Source organism: Echinops telfairi, unplaced genomic scaffold, assembly GCF_000313985.2.
Source record: "Echinops telfairi isolate 266 unplaced genomic scaffold, ASM31398v2 ScPeMD7_3533;HRSCAF=4204_0, whole genome shotgun sequence".
NCBI classification, from domain to species: Eukaryota; Metazoa; Chordata; class Mammalia; order Afrosoricida; family Tenrecidae; genus Echinops; species Echinops telfairi.
This window is the reverse complement of record NW_022107431.1, coordinates 22,054,356-22,076,752: the sequence shown is the minus strand read 5'-3', so window position 1 is coordinate 22,076,752 and position 22,397 is coordinate 22,054,356. Positions and strand designations below refer to the sequence as shown.

General features: G+C 42.0%; 1 protein-coding gene across 1 annotated transcript in view; it reads left to right on the top strand.

Annotated features, from left to right (window-relative positions):
- ADGB (androglobin) overlaps nt 1-22,397 on the top strand; it is a 194,398-nt gene that overhangs the window by 85,907 nt on the left and 86,094 nt on the right. The window contains exons 13-18 of the mRNA XM_045294574.1: nt 4,200-4,233; nt 5,096-5,273; nt 8,147-8,210; nt 11,123-11,225; nt 14,121-14,262; nt 19,790-19,904. Coding sequence (XP_045150509.1) covers nt 4,200-4,233; nt 5,096-5,273; nt 8,147-8,210; nt 11,123-11,225; nt 14,121-14,262; nt 19,790-19,904 — 636 coding nt within the window. The remainder of the gene's footprint in view (nt 1-4,199; nt 4,234-5,095; nt 5,274-8,146; nt 8,211-11,122; nt 11,226-14,120; nt 14,263-19,789; nt 19,905-22,397) is intronic.

Here is a 22,397-nt window from a genome sequence, read left to right as displayed (position 1 = left end):
GGAGCTGCCCCTCCCGGCCTGGAGCGCCCTTCAGGGGGCTCCTCAGGGACTTCATAGCTCTGCCTTGCTCCAGCTGCTGGTCTGGTATGCTCCCTTCTTGGTTCACTCCGCTGTGGGGGGTTCAGACCGCACTGCCTCCCCATGTGACCCCAGAAATGTCCTCTGTTGCAGTCTGCTCCAGTAAGGGGAAAGCATGGAATGAGCTGTTGTCAGCCACCCAGTCCCTTCTGTGTCCCATTAGCTCCCTGCAGGGACATCATCCCCTGGGCCTGGTGTGCCAGTGTGGGGTCCAGTCCAGCTCACTCTTTCTCTTCCTCCCTCCCGATCCTCTTCCGTGTGGGTGTGGCATGCTGGCCCCTCTCCACAACTAGTAGGTTCAGTGCTGCTCTCCACCACACCCACTCCCAGGAGGGGGTCCGTCTGGCTCTGGTTGGGGCCAGCCCTGTAACTCTCTCTTTTCATGCATTCTTCCATGTGGCCACATTGTCCTCATGATTTGGTGCACTGTGGTAGGGTGTGCATGCCCACTCCTGATTCTGTGGAGACAAGACCAATACTCTCCCCCTTCTTATTGCAAACAACAGCACCACGATTATTTTTGTGTGTCTTCTGAGCCACACACTAACTCCTTTGGTTCCAGATCCCTAACCCAATGTGCTACAACTCCCTTTGCCATTTTTGTAAAAAACACACCACACATTTCTTTCTGCACCTCAGGTAACTGGCAGTAGTTGCTAGGGACCGCTGGGAAGCATTATAGCTCTTGGAGTTAGTGTTGTGAGAACACACGGCTTCAAACTGCTCTTGTGATTTTCCTTCACCGTTGCTTTTAGGTGCAGTCTAGATAGTTCCAAAAGGCAGTGACCAGAGAGACAACAGAATGAAACACTGCCGGGTCTCGCATCCTCCTCGTAATTATTGTTATGGTTGGGGCCATCCATGGTCACAGGTCAATCCATCTTGTTGAGAGTCTTCCTCTTTTTTTTAGGCCTTATCCTATTGGAGTGTGGGTGTTAGATTATTACTAGATAGCATTGGCAGATAGAATATACCGGCATGAAGCAGGAAACCAGAAGAGAGGTCTGAGGGGCCGGCCCCAATCCCACCTATGTGGACAGCCACCCTCCCCCAAGAAGAATTTACTTCAGAGGACAGCCCTGAAGCTACAGCTCAGGGAGAAGGACATGTTTGATCAGAGACCATGGGAGCAAATGAAGGGGGAGGAAGAGAGAGTGGGGCACATCCTGCCCCACCAAGCCTTGAGGATGATATCCTTGCTCAGAGCAGCCAATGTACAGAGAGGACAATATGGCTGGCCCCATTATGAGACACGACATTCCTCACTGAACCATAGCCCTATGGGGGACTACACTGGAGACACAGTCTGGGAATTGTGCCTGATCTTACCCTACCACGCTGAGGCAAAACACTAAGGGTGTGCAACAGAACAGCAAGGGGAACAGAGCAAGGAAGTCCCCAGGGAATACAAAAAATAGACTTTGGGGCCAGGGTGAGGCACCCCATCAGACTCGACGGGAAAATACTCCTAAAGGTCAACAAACATGTCTTGAACTGTTGGTTTGTTTGTTTGTTTTTTACAGGCTTTTATTTTTTTGTCATTGGTTTGTTATTGTTGTTGTTTTGCTTTCTTTTTGTTGCTTTGTTTTTCTCTGTCTGATTTTTATGCATATTATTATCTGTGCAGGTCTATCTAAATAAGATAGGCTGGATAAACAATCTGGGGAAAAAACAACAGGAGCAACAGTTCTGAGAGGAGAGAAGGTGGTGTTAACAAACCCAGGGACAAGGGGAGAACAAGTGATTAAAAATTGGTGGAGAGAAGGGTGTTGGAGGCCTGGTAGGGCTTGATCAAGGGCAATGTAACCGAGAGGAATTACTGAACCCCAAATGAAGGCTGAGCATGATAGTGGGACAATAGGAAAGTAAAAGGAAATAGAGGAAAGAATTATGAGGCAAAGGGCATTGATAGAGGTCTAAATACAGGCATGTACATATGTAAATATATTTATATATGATGATGGGGGAATAGATCTATGTGCGTATATTTATAGGTTTAGTATTAAGGTAGCAGATGGACATTGGGCCTCCACACAAGTACTCCCTCAATGCAAAAACACTTTGTTCTATTAAACTAGCATTCCATGATGCTCACCTTTCCGACACAACTGCTGAAGACAAAGCAGGTGTATAAGCAAATGTGGTAATGAAAGTTGATGGTGCCCAGCTATCAAAAGATAGAGCAGCTGGGGTGTTAAAGGCTTGAAGATAAACAAGCAGCCATCTATCTCAGAAGCAACAAAGCCCACATGGAAGCAGCACGCCAGCCTGTGCGATCACGAGGTGTCTAAGGGATCAGGGATCAGGCATCAAAGAACAAAAAATCATATCATTGTGATTGAGGAGTGCGAAGTGAAGACCCAAAGCCCATCTGTAGACAACTGGATATCCCCTTGCACAGGGTCCCAGGGAGGAGATGAACCATGGTGCAGAGTAGCAACGATGAAACATACAAGTTTCCTCTAGTTCCTAAATGCTTCCTCCCCACAAATATCATCCCAATTCTACCTTACAAATCTGGCTAGACCAGAGGATGTACACTGGTACAGATAGGAACTGGAAACAGGAAATCCAGGACAGATGAACCCTTCAGGACCAGTGGTGAGAGTGGCAATACTGGGAGGGTGGAGGGAAAGTGGGGTAGAAAGGGGGAACCGATTACAAGGATCTACATATATTATGACCCCCTCCCTGGGGGATGGACAACAGAAAAGTGGTCGAAGGGAGACCTTGGAAAGGGCAAGATATGACAAAATAATAATAATTTATAAATTATCAAGGGTTTGTGAGGGAGGGGGCGGAGCGGGAGGGGAAAAATGAGGAGCTGATACCAAGGGCTCAAGTAGAAAGCACATGTTTTGAGGATGGCAACAGATGTACAAATATGCTTGACACAATGGATGGATGGATGGATGGATTGTGATAAGAGTTGTTTGAGCCCCCAATAAAATTATTTAAAAAAAAAGAATTGGCAAATAGTTGGCCAGCTGTGCTAATTAAGTATTTGTGTACAGTAAGAGATGGTTATATTTAAATGTAACAGTGGGCCTGGCCTACTAACAGCTTTAATATTAAATTAGTGATCAACTTTAAGTACTTATTAAAAACTGTGATATGTTATAAAATACGGTGATTGTTTTTATTGACAGAATCGTATTGTCAATAACTTTGTGGTTATAAAATTGCAGTCTGAAGTGATTTTTTTCCAACTTGTGAAACTCCTCCTGGATCCCCGGTATTCTCAGACGTCGTTGAGCATTGGTCTTGAGTGTGCAGATGACATGCTAAGTTTTTAAATGAGTCTTCCTTCTCATAGCTTCCTACCTTTTTCTAATAATTGGCTTAGGTGTGGGTCATTTTATGTCAAATGTGTTAGCCACATGGAAGCTACTTGGTGGTTGATTAAATAATATCCCTCCGATTGCATTTGGAAGCTCAGAATGTGCCTTACTTTGGAAATATGTTTTTTTCAATGGTAACTAATTATGTTAAAATGAGATTATACTGGATTAGGGTCGGCCCTCATTGCCATGACTACGAATTAATTGCTGAGAAAAATCTCATTAATTTTTCTGTTTTAATGGTGCCCAATATCAAACAATATATCCACTTAAAGATATTATTTTTCTAACTTAACATTTCTGCTAAGATCCAGTCATTCAATAAATTCATATAGTCTGTGTTTAATGTCATGAAATTAACCCCCCTGCCTACTATTTAGTTAAACACAAGAGTTTTATATTACGATGTCCAGTGGTACTGTTGGGTTTAGCACCTGACTGCTAACATCCAGGTTGGCAATTCAAAACCACCAGCTGCCTCTTGGGTGAAAGATGAGACTATCTATCGGCTTCCATAGAGATTTCTAGACTTAGACACCCTGGAGCAGGTCACTTTGAGTCAGAATTGACTGTATGGCAGTGGGTGTTTTGGTTTTGTTTCTACTTCATGTTTAAAAAACTAAATTCTCTGCTTTACATTAGGAGTTTTTCTTACTAAGTCTTTGTGGAAATCTTTTTCAGTGTTCTAAAACTCATACAATTATTTTATGTTTTAGATAGCTATGGCATTTCTTGTTGAATTAGTAAGTGGCTGCTTAATTTGTTCTTTTCTATTCACAGGGAAATATTAATTCACAAATTGTACTTGGAAAAGGTAAGTGAACACTCTTTTTACGACACTTTGGACAGATGCTCGGGCATGCAGGGATCAGTGCTTCCTGACACCTCTCTTCTCTCTCTCCTAGTGGCTCACAGAGGCCTTCTGTAGTGTATTTTCCTTATTTGTCAGATTTAATCTTCTCTGGGTTTGAAGAATCCGATAATCTCCCTCATTAAATCCAGGCTTAAAAGTAAAAAAGCATTGGTTAAGGGCTCGAGTAAAGTTCACTTTTTAATGCATATACTATGTCATCAAAATACCAAAACCATTGCAAGTCAAAAGTATGAAGTATGAGCATGTGTAGAATTTTGGCTCAAGAAGACAAATTGTATGCTGTCACTTGAGAACCACAAAATAAGGCTATGGGAAGAGGTCGTATGGAAGATCATTAAGTGATGTGCTGAAACGTGTTATGTTGGGAGGAATCTTGCAACTTTTCCTTCTTTCTCCTGTTGTCTCAGCTATCTTTTCCTTTCTGCAGATGTTGACTTATGGGGTGGGGTGTGGGGGGGCCTCAAAAACTTTATGGAAAAATGGAATTGTAAGGCAATGCAATTTCCCTCTTCCAGAGGCCTCTTCCTGTAAGCTACGTCATTTCTATTGCAGCTTGAGGCCATTCTTAAAGACCTGTGCATACATTTATGACTACATTTTCAACATTTCTAAACACCCTGAGATGCATATCTGAGTTAGGAGAGCGGGGTCTCTGTGGAGAGCATCATACACTTGGGGCCTAGATAGTTTCCTAAATACAGACTATTATACTTGAGGCTCTCTAAAGTTTCCCATTGCGGTTAGTTGTTTTGCTTAGCAACACAGATAACATGGGACACCTTTGTGCTCCTTCTCTGCACAGATGAACAACCAGAGGTCGGGCAGACCGACGCAGCACATCCACCTGAAGGACTCAGTTACCAAGATTTTGTCAACCTGATGCCATCCGTGCAGGAAAAATCTCAGGAGGAGCTATCCATAAACACTAGTATCGTGAAAGAAACATGGTTGGACTACGACGACTTCTGCGTGTGCTTTCAGTAAGTGCAAACATTCTCTTAGATGCTCTGTGTATTCCGTCTGGAGAAATCCCTGGGACTTGACTTTGAGGAGGCCACGCCGTCTCCTTTGTATCTTTAACCCGAGGGCCTCATCTGAGGGCACTGTCTCTGCCAGTGTTCTTCCATTCCTGACATTTTCCATTTCTGGCAGTAGTTCCATGGCTCATGCCTCAGAAAGTGACGCCCACTCCTTCTGCATAGTTGGTGCTTAGTCTGTAAATGCTCCTGAGACCTGTTGACTGTGAGTGACCCTGCTTGGGTTTGAAATACTAGAGACTTTAGCTTCCAGGATCACAGCAACACACAAGCCACCACAGTAAGCCCTTTGTGTTGTTCAACAAGGGTGTTGGTTGCGAGCAAGTCGTTGATCTTGCACAATTCTACCAGGCGATCTCCACCTTCATTTCTGTCATCACCAAGATCATGTTTTCCAACTGTGGAAAATATTCCTCTTTCATTCCTCTTTTTCTCCAATTTTACATTCCATTCATCAGTGATTTTGTTTTGTTTTGTTTCATTTTGGTTGGTTCCAATGTTTATTTAGGGGGGAAGGCCCCCAGCCTGTGTCTGTCCAGTGGGGGCTCCAGCTTCTCACTTGGCCTTCTGGTTACCATCCAGCAAAGACATCCCTGTGTCCCCAAGAGCCGCCTTGATCCTCATAAGCTGGATGTACGTGGCCAGACACTCCGAGCGACTGGAGGCACCAACTTGATCTGTCCAGTGCCAAGTCCCACCACGGGTGTATCCTCAGTCTTCCTGGAGCGGGCACTCACCACCACCCCCTAGCTATTAGACTGAGCCAGTTGGCACTCCTGAATGGAGTCAGTCAGGGAGCCGATTTGGTTGGCCTTCAGCAGCAGGCAGTTGCGGGCCTTCTTCTCGACAGCCTGTGCAATCCTCTTGGGGTTGGGGACTGTGAGGTCATCCCCCACAATCTGGATGTCGACCCCCTTGAGGAATGAGGTCCAGGTGGCCCAGTCATCCTGATCAAAGGGATCTTCCATGGAGACAACAGGAGTGTTCTCCACGAAGCCCTTGTCCAGCTGCCCCAGTTTCTCCCCAGTAAAGTGCCGCATGGGGTCGTCGGGTGATGTGGAATGCAGGTCCTATTTCCTGTTGTGATAGAACTCGGAAGCTGCTACATCCATGCCAATCAAGACCTAGCCTGGGAGCCAGCAGCATGGATGGCCATCTTTAGCAGCTCCAGGGCTTCCTTGTTCTCCAGGCTGTTGGGTGCAAAGTCACCTTTGTCATCCACATTGGTGGCATCCTTCCCATACTTGGACTTGATGACCCCCTTGAGGTGATGCACCAATGTGCATCGCTTCCTTGAAGGAGCTGGCTGCCATGGGCAGGATCATGAACTTCTGCATGGTCAGCTTGTTTCCCATGTGGGAACCTCCACTGATTACATGGAAAGTAGGCACTGGGAGCACGAGGTCCGGCTCCCCGGCGAGGTCTGCAACATGGCGGTAGAAAGCAACCTCCTTCTCAGCTGCACCTGCTTTTCCCATGGCCAGGAACATGCCCAGGATGTCATTGGCCCCCAAATTGGACTTATTCTTGACCCCAGGAAGCTCAATCATAAACTGGTCCACTTTTTCTTTTCTTTTTTTTTGGTCCACTTTTTCTTGCTCAACAACACTTAGTTTCTTTTCCAGCAGAGTGGGACCTAATGTCTTGTTGACCTACAGTCTTCAGGACCCCTTTCCACAGGTAGTGTGATTTGTTTCCATCTCTCAGTTTTCGCTTTGTAGTTCCCTGTGGAAATTCCGTTAGGCCCAGCTGCTCGGAATCAGGCCTTAGCTGTGTACAGGTACACCTGAACAGCGGCATTGCCCCTGGAGTCCAAGATCTCCTGGGAAAAAAATTTCTGCATGATGTCTTCACTACAGGTTTTGGGTAATCTCGGAGTCAAGGTGGCAGATGGGACAGTGTCCCGCCAGTAATTATTAATGCTTCTTGATTGCATTTTGAATCAATTTCAGACTGAAGATGCTGGTAGAATTCTTCAATTTCTGCATGACCCACTTTAGTGGTTGGTGGTAAATTAGAATATTAATTGTATTGGCTGGATTTCCTTTTATGCCAATAGATATGATCCTATGAGAGACGCATCATACTTCAACATAGGTCTTGAAATGTCCTTTTGTCCAATGCATGCAACAGCATATCTCTTGAACCTGTTATTCCTAGCATAGTAAACCATGTGATTATTTTTTTATTCGAGAGTTCATATTAACCCAGTTCAGCTGACAAACACCTAGAATATCAATCTTTAGTCATTCCATTTACTTTTTGACCACTACCAATTTTCCTATATTTATACCTGTACAGTCCAAGTTCCGATGATTAATCAATGCTTGCAGTTGTTTCATCTCATTTTAAGTCATGCCCCATCCGCCAATAAAGGTCTCAAGGTCTTTCCTCCTGCTCTACTCCACCACATCATTATGGTTGACTCTACTTTGAGAAGGCGGCTCTTCTTCATTCATATTTTTCCACCCAAGGTCCTCATCTTCATGCAGTGTGTCTGACAATGTTCTTTTACTCATGAGATGTTCTGGATTTGGCAATATTTTGAGGCTATCCATAAGGATTTTAGTGGCTAGTTCCTCAGACAGTGGCAGTCTATTCCTTCTTCATAGTTTATTCCGAGGCTGGAAGTGCTGCTGAAACCTAATAACTTTGGGTGACACTGCCTGCATTTGAAAGACCAGTGACATCACTTCTAGAATCATAGCAGCACACAAGTTTGGCCATAAGCCAAACTGATAGACAGGAGGTGGAACACATAGTACTAGTCTGTTGAATATAATGACAATAACCTTTTATAAATTACTTTTTTTCAGGAATATATATATTTTCCACAAGCCAAATTCATATTGCTTCAACTTTCAGAAATCAGAATGTAAGGTAAATATATTTTATTTTGTTGTCTTTGCAAAGGTGTAAATATATCTTTCTCTAAGGAAATTCATAATTGAATTTTTTTGTAGGGTTCTAGGAGTGACAATGGTTTCGAGCTTCTCAAGAGTTTATAAACTTGTAGCAATTGTCTTTTAAAACCTCACATATGACGGTAATTATCTGATTTTGATGCCCACAACTTTTCTACCAGGTACACCTTATAAGAAGAGTTGAGAGGCTCTGAAGCTAAATTTCCTGGCTTTAAATCCAGGCCATATCTCCTCTATGTCAGAGTATGAGCAAGTCATTTTATTTGTCTTTGCTTCAATCTCTCATCTGTAAAGTGCACCAATAAGAGATGGGCACTGTGGCGTTAAGGAACAGCTGAAAGATTATATGGAGCACATTTAGAATGCTTGTTTCCTAGTAAGTGGAAAGGAACATTCCAGAATGAGAAACCACGCCCACTGCCATCGTGGTGATTCTGACTCACAGCAACCCTTTAGTACAGAGTAGAACTGTCCCTTTGGGTTTTGAGACTGTAAATGGGAGCCGAAATCCTCGTCTTCCTCCTGGAGAGAGGCTGCGGGCTTCAGTCTGCTGACCTGGCAGTCAGCAGGCCAACCTGGAACCACTGCACCTCAAGGTCTCGCTGTTGTTATTAGAGGCAGGGCTCTCGTATGTCGTTCTCATTCTCTCGCCCTCTCTCCCTCCCTCTCTCTCTCATCTGTATCTAGATAGAGATGGATGTCTGTGTGTGTGTGAGTGTGTGTGTGTGTGTGTGTTCCTGATCTTAATTCTGATCGTATGTTTATGAACTGATAACAAAAGTAGACTTTTTTCCTTTTTAACATTTCAGCTTGGTAACAGCAGCAACAACAAAAAGGTGACATCCCTCAACAAGTTTCTTTGTTCCCTTGAATTTTATTAAATTTTTTTTATAATAAGAAGACAACTCTCCCACCCCCAAAAGGGGAAACACACAAACAAAAAAAACCAACAAAGGTTTGTCCTTGGAAGAGACTGGAGCCCACGGCTGCTGGCTTAGCGGGTGGAAGGATCTGTCGTGGTCAAACGGAGGCAGCTACACAGGCAGCCGGGGGTTGGGAGGGAGCCTGAGTCATTTCCTCAGCCACAGCCCGGCCCTTTTCTGGGGTTGGGTGTGGCCATTACACATGAACATCTGTGGGGCCTTCAGGACCAACCAGCCTGAGCAATTTCATAGACTCTGAGTAATGACGGGAAGCAAGCTCTATGTAGATGCTCTTCCGTAGGCCTGCATACACACGGGGCTGGCTGCTCCTGGCTCCTTCAGACTTCCCAAGAGTGAGCATTTGGAACAACTATGTCTACCACTAAAAAGTACAGCAAATGGAATAATTCACCAAGTGGAACGTTGTGAGGGAAGCGATCCTTTTTAACAACCTTGCGTTATATTCAGCATTCCCGCAAGGTTGTACTTGTTTGAATAACAAGGTTTCCCTTTTGCATAACATGAGGTGTTTCTTTGACACCGATATTGAAATATGACAGTAACACAATGTGCAAAGCTTTACAAACGTGTTGCTGCTGCTGGGTGCCATCGACTTAATGCCGACTCCTGGGACAGACCGGATTGGCTCCCTAGGGTTTGCAAGGCAGGTGTCTCTTTGGAAGCCGACTTTCTTATCTTTTGCCCACCGAGTGGTTGGTGCGTTCAAACCGCTGAGCACTCAGTAGCCTCCAAGCACTTACCTACAATTAAAGTTACCTAGCGCCTTTATTGAATGCCATCAGTCAGAATTTGTTGAAACATTAAGGATGTGAGAAGCCAGGATAACTCAGTAGTCAGGAGTGCAGGCCTTGAGTCAGACACAAATACTTTTGTTTATATTTATTGTTGCATGTGTGAATTATGTGGGGTTTACATTTCAGACAATAACTTTTGTATTCCACAGCATTTTGTATGAAACTACTTGTCCAGCTTTCTCCTAGCTTGCCCTGCCCGCCTTTGGCTTCTCTTCTCAGGCTTACAGGGTACTCTCTTCCCTTCACCCAAGTTAGCGCCCATCCGCCCTCTAGCCTAATGCCCCCCAGCCCCACCATCAAGGATGGGGTCTTTTAGTACGAGAACCTCTATAACAGTGGCCTCGTAAAATAGTTGACCTTTTGTGAATGGTAAATTTCCCTCAGCATAATATTCCTCAAGTCCATTCATGCTGTGAGGTCACAGTGACAGTTTCATTAGCCTGTGGTAATGATGGTATTCCAGTGTGTGTGTGTGTGTGTGTGTGTGTGTGTGTGTGTGTGTGTGTGTGTGTGATACTTTGAATAGCAGCTTTGCTGCTTGCACACTGTATGGCCTTTGGCAAATTATTTGTCTCAAAAATCATTATTTGCCCATTACCTACAGAGGATGAGTTGAGGTCATGTATACGGAACCCTTACCAGGCTGTCCCCCCGGGGAAGTTCTGGCTTTGTCTCTGCAAGCACAGAGCCTGGCACACCATCCAACAGGGATGATATTTCTGAAGGTTGTGAGAAGAGGAAAGAGAGGATTTATGTCACCCCACTGACTATCTCGATCCTCCAGCAAGGTTACTCCACAGCCTCCCTATGTATCACAGACCCGCTCTGAGCAGGGCTCAGCTCTGTGGCCAGCCTCGTTTCTCATCTCATTTCCAGAACCACTACTTCCCTTTCTTCACTCACGAAGAAGAGCTTCTCATTCGAGCACCAGTCTGACTCCCAGGCCCTGCAGGCCCAGTGTCCACAGTGTAACTGTTGTAAGCTTTCACCCAGTGAGATTTTCTATCAGGGCACCTAAAACATAGCACGTGTTCTATGAATATTAGTCTTGTGACACAGTGTTTTTACAAGCAGGAACAATAGCGTTAATACATGTTACTGAGTCCGATGACTGGTTCAATGTGTTGCAGTTCTCAGATGAACGTGTGTCCTACTATATGTCTGTGGACAGTCTAAAACCGATTGAACTACTAGTGTGCCTTTCTGCTTTGGTCCGCTGGGGAGAATCCGGAGGTAAGGGGCAATGGGGAAATTACAGTCAGAAAACACCTCGCAGTAAGATCAGGGGAAATGGAATACTAAGGGATTTTAGGCTATGGATGAAGAAATTAACACGACCTCACACCATATCTTATTCTTCAGACATCAAGAATTACGCCCACTCTTGCTCCCCTAGCCTCCACCTCTTTGGCACACTTAGCCTTTCCATTTTGCTTTCAATCTATAAGAAACAAAGAAAGATTGTGTTGGGAGCAGAAATGCTGTCAGGGACCTCATGATAGAAATTTTCAAGACCAATAACTTATTCATTAAAAATGCCATTTTCAATAGCATAATTTTCAAGTATATACGTGGACCTCACTGGATGGAATTCACAGGGGAAAAATTGGCAACATTTGTGGAAAGACACAATAAGGAAGCTTAATACATTCAGTCAGAATAAGGACAGGGGCCATCTGTGAAGCAGAATATTAATAGCTAGTATGCGAACGCATAGTGGAGCTGAAGAAAATTAAAATAAGTGAACAAGAATAAGCTTGAGTACATCCTAATCGAAGTTAAAGAACATCTCAGGAACAAATTGGGCGCATTGATCACTAATGATTGAAGACCAGATGTGCTGTGGGATGACATCAAGGACCTCACACATGAAGAAATAAAAAAATTATTAGGAAGACAGCCATGACAGAAAACACAAAACTCTGACACTTTCTCTTTAACATGGAATTACTAAAATGAATGAAATAAAAAGATGAAGAAAATAGCTGGACAAAAGATATAAAAGAAAGTATTACAATTAATTATATAGACTTGAGAATAGAAAACCGAAAGGAAACATTTAACATTTTAAATGAAAGAACTGAAAAAAAAAATTCAAGCCAGCTTCCAGTTGCAATGTTGAAGGAATATATGGTCAAACTATTGAATGATTCAGGAAGCTGGAAGAGGGAAAGAATACTGAGTCACTGCACCAAAAAGAATTGCTTGATAGCCAGAAATTTCAGGAAGTAGCATGTTATAAAGAACCAGTGGTACTGAAAGAAGTGCATCAAGCTGCACTGAAGTATTGGCAAAAACAAGGCAGCAGGAATTTAAGGAATGCCAACTGGAATGTTCACCAAATGGTTTCACTGTTAGAAGCACTAACTAGTCCATGCCAAGAAATTTGGAAGAAAGGTACATGGCCAACCAACTGGAAGATATTGAGGTCTGTGTTCGTTCCAAATAAAAGTGATGCAAAAGGATGTGTAAATTGTTGAACAACCTAATTGTTATCACACTCAAGAGAAATGTTGCTGAAGATAATTGACAGAATGGTTGCAGCAGTATTTTGACAGAAATGCAATAAATCCAAATTGGATTCAGAAAAGTATGTGAAATGACAGGTATCATTGCTGATGTTAGATAGTTGGTTCGGCTTTCATAGAATAGCGGGAAGATGGTTGCCTATGTTTTATTAACTAATCAAAGATGTTCAATTGTGTGAATCATCACAAATTATGGATATTATTGTGAAGAATGGAAACTCAAGAATACTTCATTGTATTTATACAGAACCTGTAGAAAGACCAAGAGGAGGCAGTCATTCAAGAAGAACAAAGGCATACAAGATGTTTTAAAATAAGGAAATGTGTAAAAAGTGTTGTATACCTTCACTGTACTTAATTAATTTGAATGCTGAGCAAATAATCAGCAAAGTTGGACTATATGAAGAAGATTCATTAATCCTTTATTTGCTGATGATACGACCTTGTTGGCTGAAGGTTAAGAATACTTGAAATGTTTACTGATGAAGGTCAAACACTGCAGCCATAAGTATGGATTACATTTAAATATAAAGAAGAATCATCACAATGTTGCCAATAAGAAAAGTCATAATAAGTTAAGAAAACCCCGAAATTGTCAAGGATTGCATTTTGTTGGATCCACAATCAGCCCCTATGGAAGCAGCCAGCAAGAAATCAAAACACATAAATTTGCTCCCAAAACACATATGCCACTTTAAGGACTAAGGTGCACCTGACCCAAGCCAGGGTATTTTCCTTTGCCCCATATGCATGTGACAGCTGAGCCATGAGTAAGGAAGACTGCAGGGGAATTTGAATTCTGGTGTTGGCAAAGAATATTGCCAACATATTGAAAATACCATGGACCTCCAGAAGAACAAACATCTATCTTGGAAGGAGTAAAGTCGGAATGGGCCTTCGAAGGGAAGATGGTGAGGTTGTAGCCTTTGTACTTTGCATGTGTTGGCAGGAGAGATCTGTCCCTGGAAAAGGACACCTGCTTGGTAGAAAGTCAGAGTAAGAACCTCAAAAAGATGGATTGGCACAGTGGCTGCCACACTAGGCTCAGCCATAACAATTGCGAGGCTGGTGCAGGACCGGCAGGGTTCCCTTCTGTAGGGTCGGTCTGAATTAGAACCACCTGGAAGCCACCCAAAGGAAAGAAGTAAATCTGGCAGTTGAATTTATCTCCTGTCTCATCCTCACCAGACGACTCCCTTTCACCCCACTCGTTTGTTCCTGAGAGGTCATTGTTGTAACCAGTTCAGTTTCCTAGAATGATTTTTTCTAGTACATCACACAGTTGGATTCTTCATTTATACATTCATTCAAAAGTTTTCCCTGACAAATGTAACTGAAATGCCCCAAAGCTATAAAACGCACACACTCTCTCTCTCTCCTCTAATTCCTTGACCTGTTTTTCTTCTTTTATTTAAAGCATTTATCTCTAACACAAATTAACAATTTCTGGAATCTATTGTTTCATAACCATTTTAGAATATGTCTAATTTCCAAATTTTGAAATTTATTATTTTATTGGGTCAAAATGAGAGAAATATCAGAAAAGCAAGTTATACTTTCAAAATCAAATTTTAATTTTTTTTTTTAACTTTTCCCAAAGCTTTAACAAAAGACAGTCCTCACGTAGAGCCTGGACTACTCATGGCTGAAGAAATTTCTTGGAAATCTCTGAAGCCACGAAGCCTTGTTCTGAAGATTCATACTTATGCTACCAAGGCTGCCATGGTCCGTCTGCCTGTTGGGTATGTGGCGATGTTCTTTTCACATACTGAGAATTTATCGAGCCTGGTAAACTGTGACTACGAAGAATTAAACAATATGTCGCTAGGGTATTATTTGCCGAAGTGATTTCAGAAAGCATATCATTCTTGAGAAAAATACATTAACGACTAAATAGAAAAAATTCTGTATACTGAATTCCCTTTTGGAACACTCATAATTATCAGAAATTCTGTGAATAGTGTTTGAACAAATACTATTTAAACTTTTTTAACCCAACCTGTCCTAAAATTAATTTTTTAAGGAATCATTTTTGTTTACTTATCACTCTTTCACTCTTTTGGTATTTCTTAGAAGGAGCCATGGTTTTACCTAAGCACAGATTAAACAACCTAGCACTTTACCCTACCAATCTCTATGTTGTTAGTGTAAATATGTATATTCACTATATAGTAATATATATTACAATATATATCATTTTACCTGTAGCTTGTTTTTGTTAGAATTTATTTTCAATTTAGAGAAAATTGGTGAAAAACATCACATTTTTCACTCAAAATAAAATATGCATAATCAAAAGGCCTTTTTGATTAATAAAATTAAAAATATTATTACTTCATATTTCAGATGATGTAAGATTTTCACTAGATTAATTTTCAAAGGTCAAGTATACTTATTTTATTACCAAAGACAAAGTATGGCTGTTGTATAAAAGTAAAGCCTAAACAACAAAATAAAGTGCTAAAATACTGTATTTAATATCCGTAGAAAGTGATAGTTTAAAACCTTCAGCATTTCCTACCTCTGCTCTAAAATCTCTGACATGGTGAGAGTCTACTAGAAACCCATTACTTTGTCTGAGTGCTGGACGGTGGACATAACCAAACATACAGAAGTAATAGATTATATTTTATACTCACATTTCTAGCCAAAGGACCTAATCCATTAGCATGTGTTTTGAATGTACTCAATTTCCTAAACAACTGAGAGAAAACTAATGTCCTGGTTTTCAATTATGCTGCATGCTGGTACAGAGAAACAATGTTTCAGAAAGTGACTTTGAAATCCCTTAGAAAACTATTGTAGAAGGTAAACAATCTTTAATTGTTCTCCTCTTTGGTATGAGTGGTTGGTACATAAATTTTAATAATAGTCTTATTAACTGGTCTTCCTTATAAGCATATGAATATTGTCTAGCACTGACAGCCCCCATTTGTCAGCCAGTGTGACATTCTGTGGTGTCTGTGTGTTCCTGTGATGCTTGACGACATGGCACTGGTATTTCAAATAGGAAAAGGGTGACCCAAAGTGATCAGGTTTCAGCAGAGCTTCCAGACTAAGAAGAGATGATGAAGAAGGAATAGGCTGTCCCCTTGAGAGGAATTAGCCACTGAAAACCTTATGGATAGTATCCAGACATTGTCACATGTCAAACACCTCATGAATAGAAGCAGCACACTGTCAGAGTTAGAGCCATAAGATGAGCCCCTCAGGCCAGAAACCACTTAAAATATGACTGAGGAGGAGCAGCCTTCTCAAAGTGTCGCTGACTGTCCCGACATGGATGGAGGCAAGCCGGCAGGAGTAAATCCAGTGGGGTATTCATTTACTGATGGGGCATCATGCCAAATGGGGAGCAATAACCGCAGGTATAAATTAAGAATTTGAACTTGGAATGGACAAAGTACAACCATAGGGAAATGGAAAGCTGTCAAAAATGAAATGGAACGCATAAAGATCAATACACCAGGTGCCAGTGAACTGAAATGAATTTGTATTGGCCATTTCAAATCAGAAATGCATATGATTTGCTGTGCAAGGAATGTCGGATTAAGAGGAACGCTGTGGCATTCATGATCAAAAAGGACATTTCATGACCAATCTTGACGTATAATGCTGTTATTGGATAATATCTATCTGCATCGAGGAAATCCAATCAATGCAACTATGATTTAAATTTAGTTACCAACCACTGAAGCAGGTGGTTTAGAAGTTGAAGAATCTACCAACACCTTCAGGCTGAAATTGATCAAATATACAATCAATATGCATTGATAATTATTGACTATGGGAATGCAAAAGTTGGAAAAAAAGAGGAAGGATCAGTAATTGGAAAATATGGCCTTGCTGATAGAAATGAAAATCTGACCTTGAATATACCCCACCCAAATTTTGAGAACATTTCAAGAACAGATTTGATGCTGATGACAGGAGACTTGATGAGCTGTAGAATGACATCAAGAACATCATACATGAACACAGAAAAAGGGCATTAAAATACAAGAAAGGGAATAAAGATCAGCTTGGGCATCAGAAGAGACTCAGAAAAAGACTCTTAATCATAGAGTAGCCAAGATACATGGAAGAAATAAGTCAGAGTTGAACAGAAAAATTCAAAGGACAAATTCAAATATTATAATGAAAGGTGCACAGATCTAGAGTTAGAAAACCAGAAAGAAGAACATACTTAGCATATCTTAAACGGAAAGAACTGGAGAAAAAAACTTCCAAGGCTGAAGTTCAATCTTGAAAGATTCTCTGGGCAAAATAGTAAATGATGCAGGAATCATCAAAAGAAGATGGAAAGAATATACACAATCGTTATACCAAAAATAATTGTTGACCTTCCACAATTTCAAGAGATCGTATTATGAGTATGAATCAACGGTGCTGAAGGAAGAAGTCCAGCCTTCCCTGACAAGCATTAGCCCAACCCAAGTCTCTGGGAATGATGGGAAACAAATCGAAATATTTCAACAATCTGATGATGTGCTGGAATCACTCATTTATCAATGACAAGACATTTGAAAGATAGCTAATATAGCCATTTGACTGGATGCGATCCATATTTATACTCCTTGCCAAGGAAAGTGGCACAACAGAATGTACAAGTTATATACAGCAATATGATTGATATCATATGCAAGTAAACTTTTACTGAAGATCATCTAATGATGGCTACAGTGAGCTGCCAGCAGTTCAGGCTGGATTCAGAAGAGGATGTAGAACAAGGGATATTATGGCTGATGTCACATTGATCTTGGCTAGAAGTAGCGAATGCTAGAAAGATGTTTATTTGGGTTTGATTGTGCAAAAGGCATTCAGCTGTGTAGATCATAACAAATTATGAATAAAAATGGGAATTTCAGAACACTTCATTGTGCTCCTGAGGAACTTGTACATGAATCAAGAGACAATTGTGCAAGCAGAACAAGGGAAAACTACATGCTCAAAAATCAGGAAAGGTGTACATCAGAGTTGTACCCTGCCATTATACTTATTCAATTTGTGTGCTGAGCAAATCATCAGAGAAACTGGATTATACGAAGAAAAATGTGGCATCAAGATTAAAAGAAGGCTTATCAACAACCTGCAATATGCAGATGACACAATTTTGCTTGAAGCACTTGCTGTGATGGTCAAGAATTGCAGCCTTTAATATGGATTGCAACTCAATGTAAACAAAACCCAAATCCTCACAACTGGACCGATGGGTAACATGATAAACGGAGAAAAGACTAGAGTGGTCAAAGATTTTGTCTTGCTTGGATCCACAACCAATGCTCATAGAAACGGTAGTGAAGAAATCAAAAGACACTCCATTGGGTAAATCTACTGCACAAGACTCGAAAGTGTTGGAAAGCAAGAGTGTTACTTGAGGATTAAGGTATGCCTGACCTAAAGGTATTTTCAATTGCCTCACATTCATTTAAAAGTTGGATATGTAATAAGGAAGCCCAAAGAAAAATCAATACATTTGACCTATGGTATTGGTGAAGATTATTGAAGGACATGATGCTTGGTTAAATGGAGGAGGAAGAAGGCCCTTGACAAGATGGACCAACACAGTGGCTGCTGCAATGACCTCCAACACAATAGCCATTGTGAGCATGCTGCAAGCCCAGGTGGTTGCTTCGTTCTGTCGGCCATAGGGTTGCTATGAGTTGGAGCCTAACAGCAGCAGCAGCAGCACTGACAGCACTCTACTTCAGGATAGATCATGAGATGTTCTTTTTAACAATGAAGGAGAAGTCCTGCCTCTTCAGTTTGTGGTTCCTGGCATAGTTAACTATGTGGTTGTCTATTCAAAATGGTTCCAAAAAGCCCACCCCAGCACACTAATGTATAGGATATTCCTCTTTTTTTCCCATTTAAAAAATGATATATTTCTCTGGGCACATCTTGCTGCAAGAAACTTCTATAAAGTCCTAAAAGGCAAAGATGTCACTTTGATGATTCTGGTGCACATGACCCAAGCCCTGGTATTTCTTTTTTATTAATCTTTTTATTGGGAGCACTTACAGATATAGTAACAATCCATAATTCAATTAGATCAAGTATAATTATACAGTTGCTGCTACCATCAGTTTCAAACATTTTCTTTCTTCTTGAACTCCTTGATATCAGCTCCCCTTTATCCCCTCACTCCCCCAATGTTTCTCTCAGGAGCCCTCTTATTATATTAGATATTATTATTATTTTGGCATATCTTACATCATCCAGTGTATCCTTTCTTCTACAATCCTGTCATTCATTCCCCTCAAGTGGGGTTATCCAGTCATCTTTGCTATCCGTTCTCCCTTCCTCCTCTCCCCCACCCTTACCTTACCCTGAGGTACTTTTGAATGACCTCATAGGTGTGCTAAAGTTAAACAGTGAAAAAAACAAAATAGGTTTAAAAAATTGATATTTTCAAATCATGGTGTTGGCAAAGACTAATGTCCAGATGAACAAACAAGTAAATATTAGAAGAAAAGCATCCACAATGCTCGTTCTATTTTATTTTTAACAACTTCCAGTTTCCTTATATTCGTATTCATGCATTCTTATTTTTAATGGATATTTTCAGCTGTTTCTTCTCAACTTGAGTTGTACCACATCAGTGAATGAATGTCTCCAAAATGGCATTTCATCCACATCACTAAGATCAACTCGTAATTGGAGAACCCAGCCCTCCCCGAGTTAAAGTTCGAGTGTCTTTCCACCCAAGGGCCTGACGTCTGGTGCTAGGTCTAACAGCTGCCTGCTCCTGTTAATAAGGTTTTCAACGGCCCATTTTTTCATAATTGTGTCTCCAGTCCTCCTCGATATTCTGTCTTAATCTGGATGCTCCGCTGACACCCATCAGGTTGGCCCTGCTAGCGTTTGAAATGCCAGCAACATAGCTTCCAGCCTCACAGCAACGCACCAGTCGCCACAGTAGTACTGAGTGATAGACATGGGGTGCATGGAGCCTGTGCCTATAGCCATTACTGTTGTTGTTAGGGAAAAGGTCAAGACTCGTCTTTAACAGTATGCAAGAAATTTCTCTCTTGCAATGTTGGCATTTAGTGCAATTAACTTTATCCTACATAACTTTAAAAAATATAGCCTCCAGATCTCTCAAGGTTCTTTCAGGGTTAAAATTCTAAGAGCTTTATACCTGGTGTGTTAAAGGGTTCCATCCTTCAGGAATATTTGACTTAGTTTCAGGTCCATGTGATCGTTACCAGAGGCAAGTACTGCCACCAAGGAAATAGTCCGTCCTAACATAGTGTCCATTCTCTTTAGGAGACACATGCTGCTCTTCACTATCTACTCCCCGATTGGACATTACATACATGTCTGCAGCATGGTGACATTTGTTGTGGGAGATGAAGATGTGGTGCTACCCAACTTTGAGCCGGTAAATATTTTAGCAACAGAATGAAGAGGTTGTTTTTTTTCTTTCTTTTTTTTCCCCAACCATAAATACATAAATCATGAAAGTTTTATTTGTGTTCATTTCAAAATTCTTAGAATAAGCATATTGCTATTTTCTTCAATTTAGACAGTTCTTACATGTAAAAATATCAAGTATAGTCTATAAGAAATTCCCAAATGCCATTTATGTAAAAACAGTGTCAACTCTGTGAGGGATACAAATATGAGTTTCCTTTTCTGCAGCAACTGCCTTCACTTCTGCCCTGGTGAGTCCTCTTTCAGATCTACTGTCATCTCAGGCCGTTCCGCCTCTTGTTCTGAACTCCCCTTGAGCCGTCCCACTCGGGACGCCCAGTGCAAGAGAGGAGAACTGCCCACGGGGTTTTCTAGGCTGCAGTCTTTACGGTGACCCATGGCAGCAGGTCTTTGCTCCCATCCTCTTCTGGGGAGCAGCTAAGCCCTCACCGTTGCTGGCCAGGGCTACCCTGCTGACCCCTCAGGGAACTCCTGCCTTCTGGCATTGAGACTCAAAGACTCCATACACTTATTTTTAGTGCAATTGAACACGTGATCCCTTACACTCCTTTCCCTCTTTTCCCCTAAGGATAATGGAGTGGGTGTCTCTGGGACTCCGAGGGAGAGTCTGACCGGAAAGATTCTGACAGGTTCTCATCGCCTCTTTCTCTTCTTGGCATCTTAGTGCTTTCTCTTGCTTCTCGCCTTTGACAGGACCTGGAAGAAGAGATGGGCTCAGGGGGTCCAGCTTCTTCTCAGAACTCTTTCCCTCACGTTAGATGCCCTCTGGGTGGTGTGCGTATTTGGGGAACAAATTCACATAGGCTCTTCTCCCATATAATTCTTGGCCCACTTCTCCAACCTCCATCTTCAAGGACAGCTTTATGTGGGCAGATGCTCTTACTCTGCCAGCAAGCATCTTGGTCAGGGAAGCAACACGATGGGGCACCCTTGCACTGGGTTCACCTGGCCAAGACATGCTCCACCTCTGCACCCTCGCTTCTCTGGACAGAGGTCTCCATGGCAGCCTCCTCTCGCCTACTGACCCTCTACCTTCACCCCTTCTTTCCCTCCTGCTCAAAAGGCACAGAGGGAAGATAAGCAAGTGATGCAAATATTTAGGTGGCCCTCATTTTCTTAATTGTATTGATCCTGCTTGCTTTAAATTCTTGTCTTATCTTTGTCTAATAGTTCTATTTTAGATTTAGCACCTTATTCAACTTGTCATAATTGTTTAGGTTAATGAATTTCCCAAATGTTTACTGTGGTAATGTATCTCCCTGGGATTATCAGCTCATCTGTCTTGTGAAGAAGTAAGATGAAAGATTCAGGACCAGGTTCCAGTGCTCTTTGGTTCTAATATAGACCCCTGTTCTCTCCCCCAAAAAATATCTTACAAAAAAAGAGTACACAAACAGAGAGAGACCCTGGTCCTGTAGGATGTTACTGATCACTCGCAATGCTTCCACTTGACAAGAAAAAAAAAAATTCCTGGTGGTCATTTTATGGTAGGTTTCATAAAAGAAGCTTTCTCAGAGTCTATTGTGGGACCTGGTGTAATAATGGAGAAATAAATGTGTTAAGTTGCATCCATTTTCATCAGCTTTTGGCCCCAGCAGTGAATACATACTGCCCAAGCTTACCTGCTAGATCATTTCCCAAGATTTCTGTAGAGATTGCCCCATGTACCACCCCTCCACCCTACCCAAGGAGAAGCCAAAGTAGACGCCGTCACAGTTTCACTCTCCTCACCCTTCTTTGTGCAGCCTCCCACCACCCCTCTGCTCACAGCAACCTCACTCATACCCATCACATAGCTGTGGGGTTGTGCAGTGTCGTAGCAGATATTTGTTAGTTAGTATGATTTCAATGACTTCCTGAGATCCTTATTTCCTTCTCGATTTTACTATTTCTCCATGGTTGGTGGAGGTGAGATCCAGAAGGCCTTGCCTTTTTCTCTCATTCTGCTCAGCCATCCCCAGACCCCACACCCTTCTTGGCAGAGGACTTCCTGTTTCTCCTTAACCAAGCCTGGCTGTCCACAGTGCTGAAGAATCGTCCCTGGCCACGGAAAGGAAGACGCGGCACTGCTTTCCCTCTCCCTTGGTTCTCTTATGGAGCTTACTGCACAGGACCATTTACTTGTCTCCCCTCTACTGTGCTAGAGCAGGATTTCTTTCTTTTTCCTATCTCGGAGACCACAGCCCCTAGTAAAATACAACAGGTTCATAAAATAGTATCAGAAGTTGCCTTTTTTAAAAAAATCATTTTATTGAGGGCTCATACAACTCGTATCACAAGCCATACATACATACATACATTGTGTCAAGCACATTTGTACATTTGTTGCCACCATCATTCTCAAAACATGTGCTTTCTACTTGAGCCCTTGGTATCAGCTCCTCAGTTTCCCCCCTCTCTCCCCGCTCCCCTCTCTCTCGTGAACTCTTGATAATTTATA